Consider the following 17,845-nt stretch of genomic DNA (forward strand, 5'->3'; position numbering starts at 1 on the left):
TAGATAGAGAGATAGATAGAGAGAGAGAGAGATAGCGCGAGAGAGAGAGATAGAGAGATAGATAGAGAGAGAGAGATAGCGAGATAGAGAGAGATAGCGAGAGAGAGATAGATAGATAGAGAGAGATAGCGAGAGAGAGAGAGATAGAGAGATAGATAGAGAGAGAGAGATAGCGAGATAGAGAGAGATAGCGAGAGAGAGATAGATAGATAGAGAGAGATAGCGAGAGAGAGAGAGATAGAGAGACAGAGATAGCGAGAGAGAGATAGATAGATAGATAGTGAGATAGAGAGAGAGAGATAGAGATAGAGAGAGAGAGAGATAGCGAGTGAGTGTGTGTGTGGCTAAGTGTTTCTGCGCAGTGTACCAGGGGCACGGAGAAAAGTTGTCGTACCATAGGCACGAGGAGTGTGTGTGTGTGCGTGCGTCTGTCTCCATGAGTTTGAAGACATTTTTAAGACTCAAAAAGTGGTTTTAGTGTCAAGGTTACAATTAGGCTATGGTTCCATTTATGCTAAGGGTTAGTGTTAGGCATTCATTTTCGATGCTTAGGGTTAGGGTCAGCAGCTAGGGAAATCATTTTGTCAATTAAATGTTCCCACTAAGATATGAAAACACGACTCTGTGTGTGCGTGTGTGTGCGTATGTGTGACTTCAAGTAGGTTTGTTAATTAAAGTCATTGCGTAAGAGGGTTTAGATGGAAAAGCCTCTTTCTGTCAAAGATCTGGAGCAGGAGTTCTGCTACACATTGAGACACTCTGGTGCAATATGACTGGCTTTTTTTCCTGTTATGCTGCTGGATAACAATGCAAGCATGGCAATGGGATATATTTGGTAAGAAGGAGATACTGGAAAGAAAGGAAGGGATAAAAGTGCACAACAAGAATATGACCAGCAGAGCAGAGTAGGTGAAAACAGACAGACACAGAACTCAGAAGAGCTGCTAAGACTAAGCCACAGTCAAAAAATAAAATTGAACAGATAACAGCTGGTCAAAGTAGAGCAGCACAAGAGGAAAACTTACGTAGGCAGGTGTTCTCTGTGAAGAACTCAGTGAATTTGTCACACTCGTCCTTATTGTTGCCGCTGTTGCTGCAGTCGCAGTAGGGAGAGACACTGATTTTGGGTGAGCGCAGGTAGTTGGGAGTCATGACAGTACCTGGAGAAAGATGATCGAATGATTCACTGATTATTTTCAGTAACAAATGTGATCCATAAACAAGGCTTTATTGTAAACTGTTCAACCCTGAATGAGCTGCTAACTACTGATTAAAAAAAATTTAAAGCCTTCAAAATATCAGGTATCATCATCGTGCTGATGATAAATGTTTAGCAGTTATGATTTTTATTTTCTAGGAGAGAAACGCAGTCTGGTGGAGTTTCTCCAGGAAGCAGAATGCAGAGAAGGTGGAGTGAAGAATAGGCTCTCTCTCTGCGAGGGAAAGTAAATAGCTTCAGTCAGTGATTTCTCACTCCCCCAATGGATTGTTCCCTTGTGCTGGCTGCAGTCCAGAACAGGCCATTTTGTTTTGCAGTAGGCAGAATGAATTGGCGCTGTGTGGACAGTGTGTGTATGCGTGGTCAGGTTTGGCGACTTGAGAGGACCAAATCTCGAGTGTTGCAGTAACTGTTGTCGGGAAGAAATCGAGAGTGGGATCGGTCCACGTTGTGAGCGAGATAGCTACAAAAAATGACAGCTCGGTTCTTCATGTCAAAGCTGTGTTGTTGTTTAACAATGTCTTAAGCAAATTCTCGTATTTCAAGATGTTAGAAACTGCAGTTAATGCCGAGTCAAACCAACCGGTCACAATCGAGCGAACTCACCAATCAGACCGGAGTAGGCGAGGAGGCAGTCTGCATAGTTCTCCTTCAGGCAGCCTGACAGCGAGCGGGGCTCCGGCTGGCAGTTGACAAAGAAGTCAGCGAGTCGTGACCTAAAACACACACAGATCAAAAACTATTTTGTGATTATAGCTCCAGCAGATAAGTTCAGATGGCCAATGCGACTGTAAATGAGCAGCAAAAGGCCCGGTTGAAATTAGTGTCCACTGGAAGTCATTTGTCTCAATTCAATTAGCCTTCCTAATGGCTGACTTCAGTGCGGTAAGAGGACCCTTTATGCTGCGGCTGGTTTGTATCCTGGAATGAATGAAGCTACGGACCATTCTCCGCCCAGTCTGTTCTGTTTCATTTACCTCCTTCAAAAATGTTTGTTTACACTTTTGCACCAGGTGCAGTGGTTTGTGAAATTGAAATGGTGTTTGGAGTCCCAAGGAATTCACAATTTGAAGTGAAATTACGTGTGATATAGTGGCTCTTTGACACAAAGCAAACACCTTCAGACTCAAACATCTTTAACCATCAGCAGTTTTGGCTATAAATCCTCTCGCTACAGTTAAAACTTCAAACTAAGCTGAGACATTTCCCAACACGGTCGGAACAGGTCAGAAAATGAAAAGTTACTTGCACAAAACAGCAGATGTTACTGGACAGATTTTCACATTTTTTTAAAAGTAAGTATGACACATTTTTTCCAAATGCTTTTTTTTGGTAAAATACTGTTAAATGGTTTTAAATGTCAGTAAAAAGCTTTGCATAGCTTGTGTTCCTGCACTGTTGCTGAGTAAAAGCAACAACAGTCGCCAAAACTGCACAGAAAACTCAAAGGTGGTATGCTGAATGTGCAATAATTGGTCTCCACCAACTACTCGTGTTTAATTTGTGTGCGTGTTTGTTAGGACTTGTTTAATACCTGTAGTGACTTCGAAGGAATTTAAAAGCTGGACACCAAAGATCGTCTCTAATTCAGTATTTGATCAAATGTGAAATATATTCAGTGGTTTTCTGTTTGATTTACTAGGAACAAAAAGGTCATTGAAGAATATTAAGTAAAGTTGATCTTTGTAGGTTTGACCAAGTTCATGTCAAACAGGAGATGTTAGGTTTCCGAGGACTTGATGGACAGCCTGGGTTGTATTGATCAAATTCAAAATGAGCATGTTTAGTATTTCTCGTTTTCAGCATTTAAGATGCTCTTTATACTAGTTTCACGCATCCAGATACGGTTCAAATGATTTGCAAAGCAGTGCATCCTTTTTCCTCCCTCTCTCTCTTTTGTTCCTGTCTCAGTTTTTGTTGGACATGGGCTTGTATCTGCACTTGCAGCGTGATCCGTCTCATCACAATCTGGTGCAGAGCTGAGCAGTGCCTGGCGAGAGCTGTCAACAGCAGCCAGCATACTACACCTGACATATGGTGAGGGAACTTGTGGAAATGCATGGCTTTAATCTGTCTGTGCTAACTGACAAATGGACCGGGAGGAAGCCGTGCTGCAGTGAGACCTGTTGTTCAAGCCCTGAGCATATGTGTGATGGATTGAGCGTACGGAGGATTGAAACTGCCAAAATCAAAAATGAAGAAAAAAAAAGATAAATGACTGAATATACAAATATGTTACAACAACATAAAAATAAATGCAGCCGTTCATTGCGTTACGTTTTTGATTTATATAAATCAAATTATAATATATAAGTATTTATATATGCATCCTTTTCCTGTGCATCCACCATACTAATGTCCTAAAACCCTCCAAATTCAGTATCTTTCTATATTTCTGTAATCACTTTAAAAAATTGCCTTATACAAAAATAAATGCAGAAAATTTACATTGAATTCTTGGTATAATAAACTAAATTCTGGCATCTTAGGTCCTCCGTAGAAGAGTTCCACTGGGAGAAAGATGGACGCAAGAAGAGAAACTTGCAGTTTAAATGTACTGCTGCCATGCTGCTGTTAAGCAGAGACAGAGGGTGAGGCGAGAGGGAGGGAGACCCGAGGCCACAGTCCAAATGGAGCTCATTTATGATGCCTAATGCCTCCATTTAATCCCAGAGACCCACAAGACTGCTGGCTCAAGCCTCCGGAGACTGCATAACCACATATACACACACACTAGTGAGGGCAGTGTCAGATGTCCATCACTGAATTACTCTTTTCTGACTCTTAATGCAGGAACCCTACAGTGTACGTGGGTGTGAGTCTGAGACTTGAGGCATAAAGGCAGACAATTTATTACTGCTGGTGCTACACTGACTACTACACAATGTAAAGAGGTGTCTATGGGGGATGTTAATGCACAAATGTGTTTCACAAAGTGGGGACTTGCCTCAAATTTGCAGACAGAAAGCTTGTCCACTGTAAAGAATTCGATTTTAGGCTCTGTGAGTTAAGATTAGAGTAAAGCCGAGGTCAAAGCATATTTGCCGCAAGCCACTTTCGGTGAAATTTCCCTCTAAGTTTTTTTATTTAGTTATACTGTTGGAGGTTTTGTTCCATTTCTCTATATAAGGAACGACAGTATGTCAGTGCACTGTGTGCAGGCAGCTGCCTTGTTCTTGTGGCCCATCAAAGAGCCAAAACACAAAATGATACTGATCTTTTTACCAAGCTTGCACATATAGGCTGTATCCCAATTCAGGGTCTGCAGCCTTAAAGTACGCAGCCTCAACGATCCTCAAGGGCCGCGTACTCAAAGACCGCTAAGGCCGGAAGTGCGAGGCTTGTGAAATGGGACGGTCTAGCCTCTGTTGCGCTGCCCAGGTTGCCTAGCAACCATGATACTAACAGCTGGAAACGTTTCATACAGCTTTGTTTGACAGAAATGAAGGAGAAAATCTTTTGTTCATTTGTTTCTACATGAGCTTTGATCATTCTCTGATTAAGCTCAGCTATTGAACGGCGTATATTTTAAAGTAAAGGCTTTAAAACCAAGTTAGTACAAACGTCACTAATGTCACATGACTTTGCCGACATGTGGCCAACAGGAATGTTTTAATGTTCTTCGTTATTAAACATTTGCAAATAAATAAGTGACATGATATTCAGTACTTAAAGTTTACTCTTCAGGCGCCCCTCATCCGCCGTTTTTTTCGGCAAAATTATCCACACCCACCGCCGTGCTATGCATTCTGGGATATGTTGGGCCACGAAGTCTACACCGCCACATCCTTAAAATTCAGGGAAATTAAGGACGCATTTGAGGGCCGCATTTCGAGCAGCCTTCGAATTGGGACAGCCTTCGTCGCGTCGCGGTGACGTAATCGGCCTTAAAATGCGGCCTTTAAGGCTGCAGACCCTGAATTGGGATAAAGCCATATAGTGCGTCCTCACCAAACAGAAGGGTAACCCTTAAAAGAGCCATGGTTAGCCTATGGCTTTGACTGATAGGCGCGGGGATGCTACCACATGATGAAAACTAGTTACACAGCTGATCACAAATCGCTTTTCCTGCATATCCTACATCGTCGATCTACATCTAATGCCAGCTTAAAAACACAGTTAACATCCAGAGCGCACAGCATTTATCTCAGAAATAAACCATGGCATCACACGGCATCCAAGTTACAGTATATCTGGTACTTATTGACATAAAAAGGGGTTCCTCACTTGCAGATGTAGTTGGTCTTGCAGGATGCCTGCAGCTCCAGACAGTTGGGTTTCTGTTTCTCTTCGTACGAGCAGACAGGAACGATGGTTTGACGTCTCCTTTCAGAGCATGCCGTTTGGTCGCTGAGCGGGCATGAGCAGAATAGCATGCCGTAACTGTGCTTGGGAGGAACCTGTGTGGCAAAAGAAACCACGACATTAAGGATAGAAATTAATTCCTTTATTAAGACCCTGATTATTACTCATATTTTGGCATTATTCTGGGCTACATGTTGTACTGTCTGTGCCTTTAGACGGATTTTCTGGATTTCTTTCTCAATGTGGTCTGAAGTCGCTGTTTTCTATTCTTTTTGATGGATTGTTATTGTTTTTAACGGCTCCTTCTAACTTTATTCAGTATTTATCGGTACAAACTCACCTTGCTGCAGCTCATTTGCAGCAAGATGGTTTAACGTCGCTTCAATAAAGCATCGATCAAATCTGACGTTCAAGTTGAAAGAAAATGTAGATGTAACAAATGACAATCGGACCACAATAGGAGAATGTAATGATACTTTAATCTCCAACACAAAGAAAAGCCTAACGCTCAAGGCTCTTTACGCAAAGAGATCTCTATTATGATAAAATAAAGCAAAATTATACATCACACAAAGATTAACAATGTCACACTTTCTCTGTAGCATTCCTATTTATTCATATTGTCGCTTTGCAGAAGCAGTGCCGAGTAAAGTTATTCAAAAAGGGGCATCGCAGAAGCTGGGTTGTAATTACAATGCTTCACATCATTTTTTACAATATGGAACAGACAGCAAAAACATCTTTTGTGTTTTATGACTGAATCAATGTCAAAGCTTGGCGCTGGAAAAGCATACCCTGAACAAAAAGACCCACATGATTATTTATTGTGAGTTTGACAACCCCTCAAACTTATGCACTTCAAAATCGTTCTCTCTTTTGAAGCAGGTCCTTTGTCCTGGACATTCGGCTTTTATCAGATATCAGTCATTTGGAAAACCTCCAGTGTGTGTGTTCTTTTTCTTTCTGTTTTTTGATAAGCTCGTATCAGAAGTGCCTTGCCTTGTCAAAGAACTGCCGCAGGGCCTTGTGGCACTTCCTCTTGTTGCAGACTTCGGCTGTGGAGACGCGGCTGGTGCAGGGGCTGATGTAGGCCGAGCGGTACTTCTTACACGTGTCATTCAGGTTGCAGGCCTTAGCGGCATTGAGACAGTTGTTCTCTCTGGCTACTGCAGGTTCACCTAGTGACATAAAGGGGAGAGGAGAGGATGAAAACAAGAAGGAAGGGTTATAATCACAGAGGTCATCGAGAATGTGATGCTAATGCAAAGCAACCCAGAGATCACTAGAAAAAGCAGAAAGCGCTAAAAGTGACTGTGTGGGAGTGAGGAGGAGGATCCAGGTGCAGACATGGAAGGAGACGGAACTGAGTTTAACCCTTTAAGACCTACCATAGAACCAAGTCTGCCAGAGCTTATATCATATTTTTACATGCTGTGGAGCCATTTTTGGGAGCATTTCAAGTTGCTATACATCAATACAACCATTATAGCCCAGATTTTAATAATATGTATGCATTAAGTGCATAGTAATTACATAAATTGCAAAAAAGTGCAATAAACTACAAAAAAATTGAAAATCGTTTTTGTTTTTTAACATATATTTCTAGTTAGAGAAATTTAAGAGGCTTATCCCTCAAAACTGTAAATACAAAAAAGTTGCACAAAATAGTTTCCCACCACAGGAAATTTATTTTAAGTGTCTTCATAGTTTTGTTTTTGAAATACACCAATTTTTATATACTGCAGGAAAAACGAAAATAAATATTATAATGCAAATTTGCAAAAAAGCAGCATCTGCATCAAAATAAACTATTTCCAGCAGTGCAATATGAGTCCTAAGCATCCCAGAAATGACACAGAAAGTCATAAAGTCAAACATAACTTTTAAAAACACCAGTATAGGCTCATGAGGCTATATGGTAAAAAAAAAAAACTACATTTCCGCGAAAATGACATCACTTCCGGTTTCGGGCAGGTAATGACGGACATGCAAAAGTTCGCGCTGACGTCTATTCCAACATAGGAAGTGTTACAAACAGCTGATCGGATCGGCAAAGCGTGTTTCTGGAATATTATGTTTTTGTTGCTGCAAGCGCTTTTTATGCAGTTTTTGCAAAACTATATGTGGAAGGAAACTGACCGAGGACAAGCTGATGGCATAAGATGTAAGTACAACTCCTCCGGTTTCATATGCAAAAAAAATTATTGCGCTAGCTCACGTGGTTGCAGAGCTACCGGGATTTAAAAATAGTTACGCAAAACAGAGCGTGCCCGCTCCGACAGGTTTTAAAGGGTTAAACAAAACGCGAAACGTTTGTTAGGCTGAAAAAAACATGAATACAAAAGCAATGCAAGGCGAACAAAGGGCGAGAACTAAAACTAAAACCCAAACTAGGAGAACTAAACTGAGATGACATTAAACATGAACAAGATTCTGACCTGAGAAACTATAATGAGGAAGAAACAAGAACATGAAACATAAACACGACCTGAGCAGAATCATGAAACACAGGCACTGACATGGCGTGGCGTGGTGGGAGGAAACACAGACGACCTGACGAAGACTGAATAAAAACAGACTAAATACACACAGGAGGTGATCAGGGGAAGTGGAAACACATGGGGGAACAGCTGACTGGAATAAACATAATGACTCTGTGGGGGAAGTTAAACTAAACACATGAAACTTCCTGTTAAAAGGGAGTTTTTCCTTCCCACTGTCGCCAAAGTGCTTGCTCATAGGGGGTCATATGATTGTTGGGTTTTTCTCTGTATCTATGAAGCGCCTTGAGGCGACTTTTGTTGTGATTTGGCGCTATATAAATAAAATTGAATTGAATTGAAACATGGAAACGCCAAACCTTTCAAAACAAAAGCAGGAAACAATGAGAAACGTAGACATGACAACACCAGCTAGACACTTGAGATATAAAACACGTGGCGAGACAAACGCACAGGAATAAGTGAAAGTACAACACTGAGGATAATACAGACCACATAGAGGACAGAAAAGACTCATAACTAAGGAGACACAGAAGAACCTAAGCTAGACTTAAAACTCAAGAACTAAACATCCTTTCAATTGAACATAAGAAATCACAAATACAAAAATAAACTCAATATGCTGTGTCACAGACCCAGCCCCTGACACTTATTGTATAATGATCAAAGCAAACGAATCCTCTGCATCATAAACAATCACAACAGTGCAATACATCGTCAAACTAAAAGTGAAATGTATCAGCTTATGTAACACAACTCGTTCTCTTTGAGGCCACGTGAGGTGGCTTGTTTTCGGTCAACGAGGTTGTATCCCATCTCAGCTCCACATAAAAACACTTTAATTGTGGACCGAGACAATTAGCCAACTGTTCCAAAAATAACTGCGTTTTCATCTGGTGTAAGAGCTTACTCAGGCAAACACAGATGCAAAAGCCTGGCCTTTTTAATTTGCTCCAACAACATTTTATGCCGTTCAAAGTTTATTAATGAGTGAGAATTTCTTACTTTGGGCAATTGGTGATCTAGCCTGGGTGCCAAATCTATGCTATGTGTATCTATGTGTGGACAAATTAACAGCATAAAAGGGCATCAGCTGAGCCAACAGCACGGAGATCAGCTGGAGTGTTGCTTCCCTCTCTGGGCTGTTGAACTAATAAAGTTCAATTTGTTTGTGGAAAAACTGCATTAGGACATCATATCTTATTTCACTACTAACAATCAATATGTGTATTACACTAGAAATGCAGCATCTAATAAGCTCGATGGAGCACACAGATTACACCTACAGGTCATTACAAAACCGAAGCATATCAGCTGCAAAGGTCTCTCAACAAGAGAAGCAACAAAAGACTCAGACAATGGAAGAAGCAGAGAGTCTAATAATGTTTTCTCAAACGAAGCAGATAACCTCAGCAACACATTTTCAACCTACATCTGTGTTTGTGTGCCTTAGTGTTTGCATTTCTGTCTTTGGAAGCGTATGTGTGCATATGCTTATGCTAATCGTACAGAAGACCCCATTTGGAGTCTCACTTTCTGTTTAGCCTGGAACAAACAGTTGCCTTCATCTCCGTGGCCCTGCAGGCTAACAGGCATGCGTTTGTGTATGCACACAGTCGAGGTTCAGTACTTGTCACAGTCTCCAGTGCAGTGCATCGCCTGCCTGTCAGCCTGCACTAATTGCCAGGGTTGTCCTCAATCCACCGTTAATTAACATTTTTATACACCCCCCTTAAATTATTTTCTTAGGTTAAAAAAAAGGAACAAAAACAGCATTTTTTCTTTATAACAGCGTCAATTAAAATGGGTGCAGCCCAGCGTGATAAACATACCGATGCTGCAGTAGGGGGGGGGTGTACGGTAAGATCCGTTATCAAGTCGACAAACCCATCGGCTGATGAGTGCCGTGTTGTCCTGAGCAAACTGTGTTAATGAGATTCAACACATCAAGGCGAGGGTGGAGGAAAGAAGAGGGAGGAAGATAAAAGGGACCCAGAGACATGTGGGGATATGAGCTGATAGTCCAGCGCGGTATTAATTGGCGACATGGTGCTGTTTGCTTTACTACAGAGGAGGAGATCCTTGAGGTGAATGCTTCCCAAAACCTCCAGCCGACTCAGTGCTGACTCACTCGTTTCCACTTTTTACTATTACTTTGCTTTCATGTCTTCACCTTACCGTTCACCCTTTTCTTCCAACATGAAAAAACAACAAGCTTTTCCATTTAAAAGACTTTCCCTCATTTGGTCCACACCTCCCTCTGTTAGTTTTCAGGCTCATTTGGTGGTATTAATTACAAAGTATGCAATTTGTTTTGGTTTGAATGTTTTTGACAATTTTATATTGGAATCAAGTTTGAATTGCTTCATTGATTATTAATTTAGTTTTTAATGGCTGTGTGTATAAATGTCAAACTATGAATAGTGTTATTGTACATCATCCTAAACAGGCGTATTCTCATCTTTGTCTGCTATTAACATGATACTGTAACAACTCATAATAAAATTCTATCCATTCTTATCTGCTTATCCAAACCAGGGTCCCAGGGGCTGCTGGAGCTAACATAAGGCAAGAGGTGGGGTACGCCCTGGACAGTCTGTCGCAGGGCTAACACACATTCACACCTATGGGTAATTTAGAATCACCAGTTAACCTAACTGCATGAAGGAAGCCGGAGTACCCAGAGAACCCACAAGGACACTGGGAGAACATGCAAACTCTAAACAGAAAGGCCCAGGAATTTTTTTTTTTTTTAATCTTGCTTTTATTACAGAGTGTTTTATGATCTTATTCTTTCTTTCTTTCATGTTTAAGACAAATTACTACTCAGTTACTGGCTACTGGTTTAACCCTGTCTCAAAGACGACTTATGTTACAATGATAAGTCTGACCTAAGCCCCTAAAGATATTAGGACTTAACCGCAGGAACAGGGGTCAAGACACAGTCACTTTCAGGTATTTCTTTTACACTCTGAGTGGTTCTGTGACATCTATAGGGAAGATTAGCGACAGCATGTCTAGTTGAGGCTGGATATTCATTCACTGTACTCCATTTCATTTATAGTCATTTTAAATATAGCATGAGAACATCGACCTGAAAAATTAATCACTTCCAGTACTGTAAAAATTGCTTTTCTAACATTTAAATGGCATTTTTATGTTACATGTTTATTTTACATGATTGTTTGTGCTTTTAACCCTCTGGGGTTGCCGGACGCGCCGGCGTGTCAAAATCACATGACCAATTTAAGACGACACAGCTACAAGATGTAGCACGTCAGAGTCCATTTCAACTTGGGTCGAAAGTGCGGACTTCAACCTATATACCAGTTTTTGAATTGTGTCGATGGGCCACGTAAAACCAGAGTTATGATAAAAAATACACGCGATGTTTTTTTCTGAACAAAACAGTGGCGTTTACAGCGGGAAGGACGGTAAAAACGGCGTTTTCTACAGACAGCGCTAGCAAACACTCTCCGCTTGCGAGTGAAAAAAGAAAAAGAAAAAACACCCCTTCCCTATTGGTGTTAGATTTTACCATGTCAGCCAATCAAAAAAATGATAAGGCAACATGTGACATTTGGTTTTTTTAGGGAGAAGGGGAAGTTTTTAGGAGTGACACTCGCTACGGAAAGCGGGCGAGCGAAAGACACAGAAAGAGCGAGTTTTCATATGTGAGACATTAGCGACGTTTAGCGTGTTTGGAGGCTGTAGTTAGTTTGTTGTGTAGTTATTGTTTTGTATTGTGTGTCAGTTAGACTGCTGAATTTCATATTTGCTCTAAAAAAAGCCGTCAAAGGCAGATTCCAGTGTAAACGCTGTTCCCGCATGGAAAACTGGACTGATGCACCTCCTGCTGTCAGACCTGCAGGTTTAGGCCTGTGGTGTTCTCCTCTGTCTTACACTGAACACAAACTACATTTTTTGGACTGGCACAAATAATTTGTGTGCCTTCTTATTTGATGCAGAACACCTGATTGTTCTGTAAATAGATTTAAATGGTTATACAAAAAACACCTGAGGGCTTGGCTGCATTTTTAGATAAATAGTACCATATAACTTTGTTGTTTGCAAAACTTTTGCATAATTTTTAGAAATGTACAATTTCTATTTGCATTTCAAGTTTATGTTATAAACATGTTTGTGGGTTTTACAGTAAAAAATATAACTTTTTTCTACTTGGATTTTGATTTTTTTGTCTGAATTTCGATCAACTGTGCTAATATAGTATACCAAAATGAAAAAATAACTCAAATTTCAGATCTTTGAGGTTGTGGTGAAAATAATGATACCAAACAAGGCAAGAAAAACATATTTTAAAGTTGAAATATAGAGGTAAAATCAAAAGTAGTCAAAAATGGCCAATTATACCCTGGACCCCAGAGGGTTAACTCCCCCGTATCACCCCCACTTCTACACAATCAAACATGTGAACATTTCTTTTTCTTTCACGTGCTCAGATCAACTGCCTGACTCCAAAGTGTCCAATCTGTAGTTGCCCCATGCACTGCTTTAAGAGGTTTGTTTTTTCCCTTGTTTATGTTCAACTCTATTAGTACAAACTGATGTAACTAAAAAAAAAAAGCTTCACAAAGCTTCATGTATCATTTTAGAAAGTCCAAGACTTGCAGTTTGGGAGGCTTGATTTAAACTAGGATTAAGTATAAAAAGAGCCTCTTGTTCTCTAATTACATTCACGAGTTATTTTTTTAAAGTGTTCTCATCAAAATAGAGTTTTTAATGTTAGGGATGCAATATTTCCTGAAGGAGAAAAAAAAAAAGCTTGTGTTGTAGGATTAGTACAAATCAAGACTTTAAGACCCTTTGAGGTTGAAGCCAGCTAGTATTTTCAACTATTATGCCTGCCTTAATAGAGGCTTTTAATGTACTTTGGATCCTTACTCTGGCTGAGAGCCTGAATCGTTTTTAAATTTTTCCTAGCATTTAGCTTCAAAAGTACTAGAATTATTCATGGACGATATATATACATGTATAGAGGTACAGCTGACTGAACCCTTTCCCTCTGAATTCCTTTTTCTTTTCATCAGATATATTACTTTTGCTTTGATATCTCTCATCTGAGCCTGCATCTGCCATAACAGCACATGATTGACAGTCCCATGGACTCTTCTCCCTGACTAGATGAACACGCTACTCATTCCTCTGCCATCAGTTGTCTGATTTTCGGACCGTAAAAATATGGCACCTGTTCAGACAGCATCGAATTTCTGCCTAACTATTCCCTCAGATGAGTTTGTGAATACATCTGAGCCAAGAAATAGGTCATGCACATGGAAAATTGGGCTTTGTTTTACATCTGTTAAACCGTGTTTAATTGTTTGTTGACAGGCACTTTCAAGTTGCAGCACAGTATGTCGTCATCTAAACACTTCTTAGTGGATGTGCTCTGGATTTATGAGACTTAAATGTATCTGCTCCATAAGGAAAGTGACAATTCTGACTCTCTAAGGTGCTCTAGATGTTTGGACGTTCAACAATTACAAAAAACAAAACAAACAAACAAAACAAAACAAACCCTAAGAAGAAACCCAAAACAAACAAACAACAAACCCCAAAACACACACACCAAAAAAAAAGGGTGGGGGGGATATGACATTAATCAGCTGGTAGAGCGTTTAATGACTTGCAATAGTTTACGAAGGGGCCCCAGATACGATAAAATGCTCTGTATTTGCCCTTCGCCACAAGGCCTATCTATCTTTTACAATTTAAGAAATGACATCACATCTCTAAACCAAAAAGAAACTGAAGGTGGCTTTGAAGATTTCCAAAGATGCAACGTCTAGCCAAAAGTGATGTAAAGGCTAATATTTTGAAGTGTGTAGGGTCGGTTAGACCAGTGTTGACTGGAAGCCCAAAAACAGCTAGAAAAGGGTCCATGCAGAGCCTTGGAAAGAATAACTGAATACTGACTCCAGAAGCCGTGGATCAAATGCATTTTGAAACATGACAACCTAACGTACACAAGATTGTCCTGGCTCAAAGTGGGTCTTTGAGGGGTGAATGAGCAACTAAGGCAGTCAGGATGCAGTAAAGGCAACGTATCTGTGTTAGCTTACTTAACTGAAATCTGTGTAGACTAAAACAATTTAGTTATTCCAGGCAACACTAATATATTCAAAAGAGAACAGCTTTATTCATGTGCAATAATTTAGATGTATTGTCATGGTTGTGTTCTGGGTTTTTTCCCACGCTTTCTTGTGCACATGGAAAACTAGAGGCAACAGCAAGATGCCCACACAGAACAGAACCAGCATCAATAAAATCATGTTTAACGCTGATTAAGTTATTAAATACAGAAGGTGGGTTGCAAAGTGGCCTGCAGATGGCTTGCAATTGCAGTTGTATGTATAGTGGGGCTGTGCAGTTGGTCAAATTTACCTTCACTTACAGTTCTGGCTGTAAAAAACCTGCATACAAGCAGAACAACAAGCAGCATTCCCCCCACAGAGACTTGATCCGAAACTTCCTGGAATCTGTCCATCATTGCACAGAGAGATAGAAGACAATGTAACATGACCTAAATGGTAACACTGGGAAAAGGTTTCATCCAAACAGACTCACTCGGTTGCTCCTCAGCGACCAGTGGTGCTTTGACAAATAGCCGCAGTATCATGGATTTACCCCAAGGGCCCATTAGGACAAATACAAAGTTGGACTGCATGCAGTGTGAACGTGTGGATACATACCCTTCCTGCATCAATCTGCCCACATCCTTGAGTCTGAACATGCCTGTTTTCCTCACGCAAACATGCACAAAAACATGTTTGTAGTATTTTGTTTATACCCGCCTGCGCCCCTAGTGTCAGCAAATACATTTAATGAACTCCCTTTGCACTCCTGGCAGATGGCATTGTCTCTCCAAAACACAGGCACACACACAAACACACTGCGTGCTATGACAGGGCCCATACAGGGTTGGGGCCGGGGCCATCTGGAGGCCTGGTAGGGGGAACGAGGCCCCCCCAGTGGCTCATGTTTCCGATTCAGCCTCAAATTGATTATCATGTCGCCTGTTTCCTCCAGTCCCGCTGCCACCCTACCCACCACCCCCACTGTCTAATTTCAATTACCACGGGACACCACAGGGTCGAATCCTGACCTCATCCACCTCTGTACGCCCCCACGCACCACTTGTTCAGCCCTTTTCTCGTCTTTTTCTTTCTTCTTCTCTCTTTTTCTGTAACTCCTCTGAACCTCCTTCCCTGTTTCTCTTTTCTGCTTCACTCTTTGCAGCTCTGGATGTATTCCAATCATTACCTCCCTTCCTCTTTCTCCATCATAATCATCCATCTCTAGACTTCTCTCTTGTGGCTTCCATCGCTCTTGTTTTCCGGTATCTCCTCTCCCCTCTGCCATCTGTCCTTTATTTTGCCTTTGGAGTGAAGTGTAGCCATTTAATGGCCTTTCAGTGGCCTTTGTATGACTTTCAAATTTTCATTATTTACCTTATAGGAAGGCTAGTTGTGATATTGGGTTTTTGTACTGCACGTAGTGTGAATTTAAAACTACCCTTCCTTTTTTCCGTTTTTCTCTGTCAAGGTTGTACTTTTCCAGGCGAATATTGACTTTTGTGCTATGATTGATATCGATTGCTAAGGAAAACTGTGTAAAAATGTATGAGTCAACCCTGAAATCCAACTTGACTTCAACCCCCACTGGTGGAAGGCATGTTTTTAACTCTCCATGTCATTGATATGAGCGTACCATTGTCCTTGCCTTGAGCCTTGCTATTGTTGCAGTATGTAACTGTCCTTGTTATAGCTGTTTTAAATATAATGACATTCTGTTTTCCCAGCAGTGTTTGTCACTAGCGGTTTTACTCCAGTCTGACAGAACATATTACCGCACTTTATCCAGTCATTTGGGGGTCAGCGAGGGGAAACTGGGAGCACTTGACAGGTGTGTTTGTTTCCACTGCTCATAGCTCTGCAGCAGTGGAAACAGTCAGTGGTTCCATGCTGTGTCACTGGGTGACTGCTCATAATTCACAGCCTCTTTGTTTGCTAAGTACAATAAATGCGCAGGGATTTGTCCTGGTGGTGTGGCTGCAAGGGATTAAAGAACAAACAACGTGACACCCCGGGCCAAGCAGACTTCATAGACAGTGAAAGGTGACAGCTTTAAAACACTACATATTAAAGTCTAAAAATAAATAGATTTCTGTTACTATTTTAAATAGTTGCTTCATGACTCTGCTTTCAAACTGCACCAACTCAATTATTGTTTTTATTAATTATGTGTGGAGTAGGGCTGGGCGATATGACCCAAAATTCATATCTCGATATTTTTTAGCTGGATGGCGATATAAGATATATATCTCGATATTTGTTTAAAGCCATAAAGTAAGAACAAAAAGAGTTCTTAGTCAAAGCTGTGTCCCAGATGTCACACAGGCACTTTTATTAACATACAGCGTAGATGTACATGAAAAAAACTACTCAAAAATAAATTATGAGCATTTATTAAATAATAATGCTCCATAAATAAAATAAAACTATGTTGTTTTTGTGCATAACAAAAAGCCCACAATTGTGCAGTCAAAATGTAAACTAAAAGACGCAGAGCATAGTAACAAAGACAGATTTCACAGCTGCTCTGTTCCCAACGTCTACTGCGTGACTGACAGCCTGGAGTTTGAAATCCTCTTCATAACCACGTCTCTTAACAGGTGCCATTTATGGTCCTTATACACAGTAGGGTAATATTACGTTGAAGCACAGTACGTATCACTCCGCGAGGCTCCTCGGTAGCCGTAATGCTCCGACAATCCATCAAGCGGTGCAGCTCCGTAGCTTACCAAAGTCGTACTAAAACATTTTTTGACAGATTACTGAGCGCCGTGTACCACATAAAATCGCTTCGCGGTCATCAAGCACAACCAGAATTCATACATAAGGTGCGCTGTCAACTTCTGAGAAAATGAAAGGATTTTAGGCCGTACATGGCGTTAGCGTGGTTAGCTCGTTAGCGTGGTTAGCTCGTTAGCGTGGTTAGCTCGTTAGCGTGGTTAGCTCGTTAACGGAGATTTGCCGTGTCCATCTTGTCGCTGCCTGCAGGTGAAGCGATGGGGGAGGAGGGGGAGTTGTGTTCAGTGAAGGAGAGGCGAGGCCGAGTAATGTTGCGTAAAGACAAAAGTGGACGAAAGAGAGGCAAACTTGTGGCTCCACAACTATAATTATAACGTAACATAGACTATATGGATATAAAAGATATTGTCACATCTTACATCTCGTATAAAAATATATCGATATTTTTAAAAAACTCGATATATCACCCAGCCCTAGTGTGGAGGACTTTCGGCTTTTCAGAGCTGTTGTTGTTGGTTTTTTTGTTTGTTTTTTTTTAAACACATTTTGCATTAACTCTTTAGGAATTGTTGCATGTGCAAGTGAGCTAGGCCTTCAGTAGACCTAAAAAACAACAACAACAACAACTAACGAATAATGAAGAGAGAGCAAAATCTTAAAGAGTAGCCAAATCAGCATTTTGGTACATTCTTAAAAAGAAGGAATGCAGAGAGTATGTGAAGGCAGCTGCAGTAAATCAGAACGTCACACAAAACAAGAGTGGTAACAAAGCACCAACACAAATTGAAGCAACACGAGCCTCGGTAAAAACAGTAGCTGCTCGGATCTGAAAAAGGGTCGGTACTTCATCACTTAACAAGCAGATATGGGTGATTTCAATCTGTTACACATTATAGGCCTCGGTTTTAAAATGCAATGTTCGCTTTTTATTTCCCCTTAGAATTTTTCCCAACCGTAAACTTAATTTGCTCGGCGCTTGTCTTGATTAT

General features: G+C 40.8%; 1 protein-coding gene across 4 annotated transcripts in view; it reads right to left on the reverse strand.

Moving 5' to 3' along the window:
* gfra1a (gdnf family receptor alpha 1a) overlaps positions 1-17,845 on the reverse strand; it is a 163,238-nt gene that overhangs the window by 63,604 nt on the left and 81,789 nt on the right. For all 4 annotated transcript variants that reach the window (XM_085183302.1, XM_085183305.1, XM_085183303.1 and 1 more), the window contains 4 exons: positions 6,524-6,702; positions 5,447-5,619; positions 1,826-1,935; positions 1,026-1,160 (listed from right to left, as the gene is read on the reverse strand). In XM_085183302.1, the coding sequence (XP_085039428.1) occupies positions 1,026-1,160; positions 1,826-1,935; positions 5,447-5,619; positions 6,524-6,702 (597 nt within the window). The remainder of the gene's footprint in view (positions 1-1,025; positions 1,161-1,825; positions 1,936-5,446; positions 5,620-6,523; positions 6,703-17,845) is intronic.

The sequence above is a fragment of the Neolamprologus multifasciatus genome, chromosome 13, assembly GCF_963576455.1.
Source record: "Neolamprologus multifasciatus chromosome 13, fNeoMul1.2, whole genome shotgun sequence".
NCBI classification, from domain to species: domain Eukaryota; kingdom Metazoa; phylum Chordata; class Actinopteri; order Cichliformes; family Cichlidae; genus Neolamprologus; species Neolamprologus multifasciatus.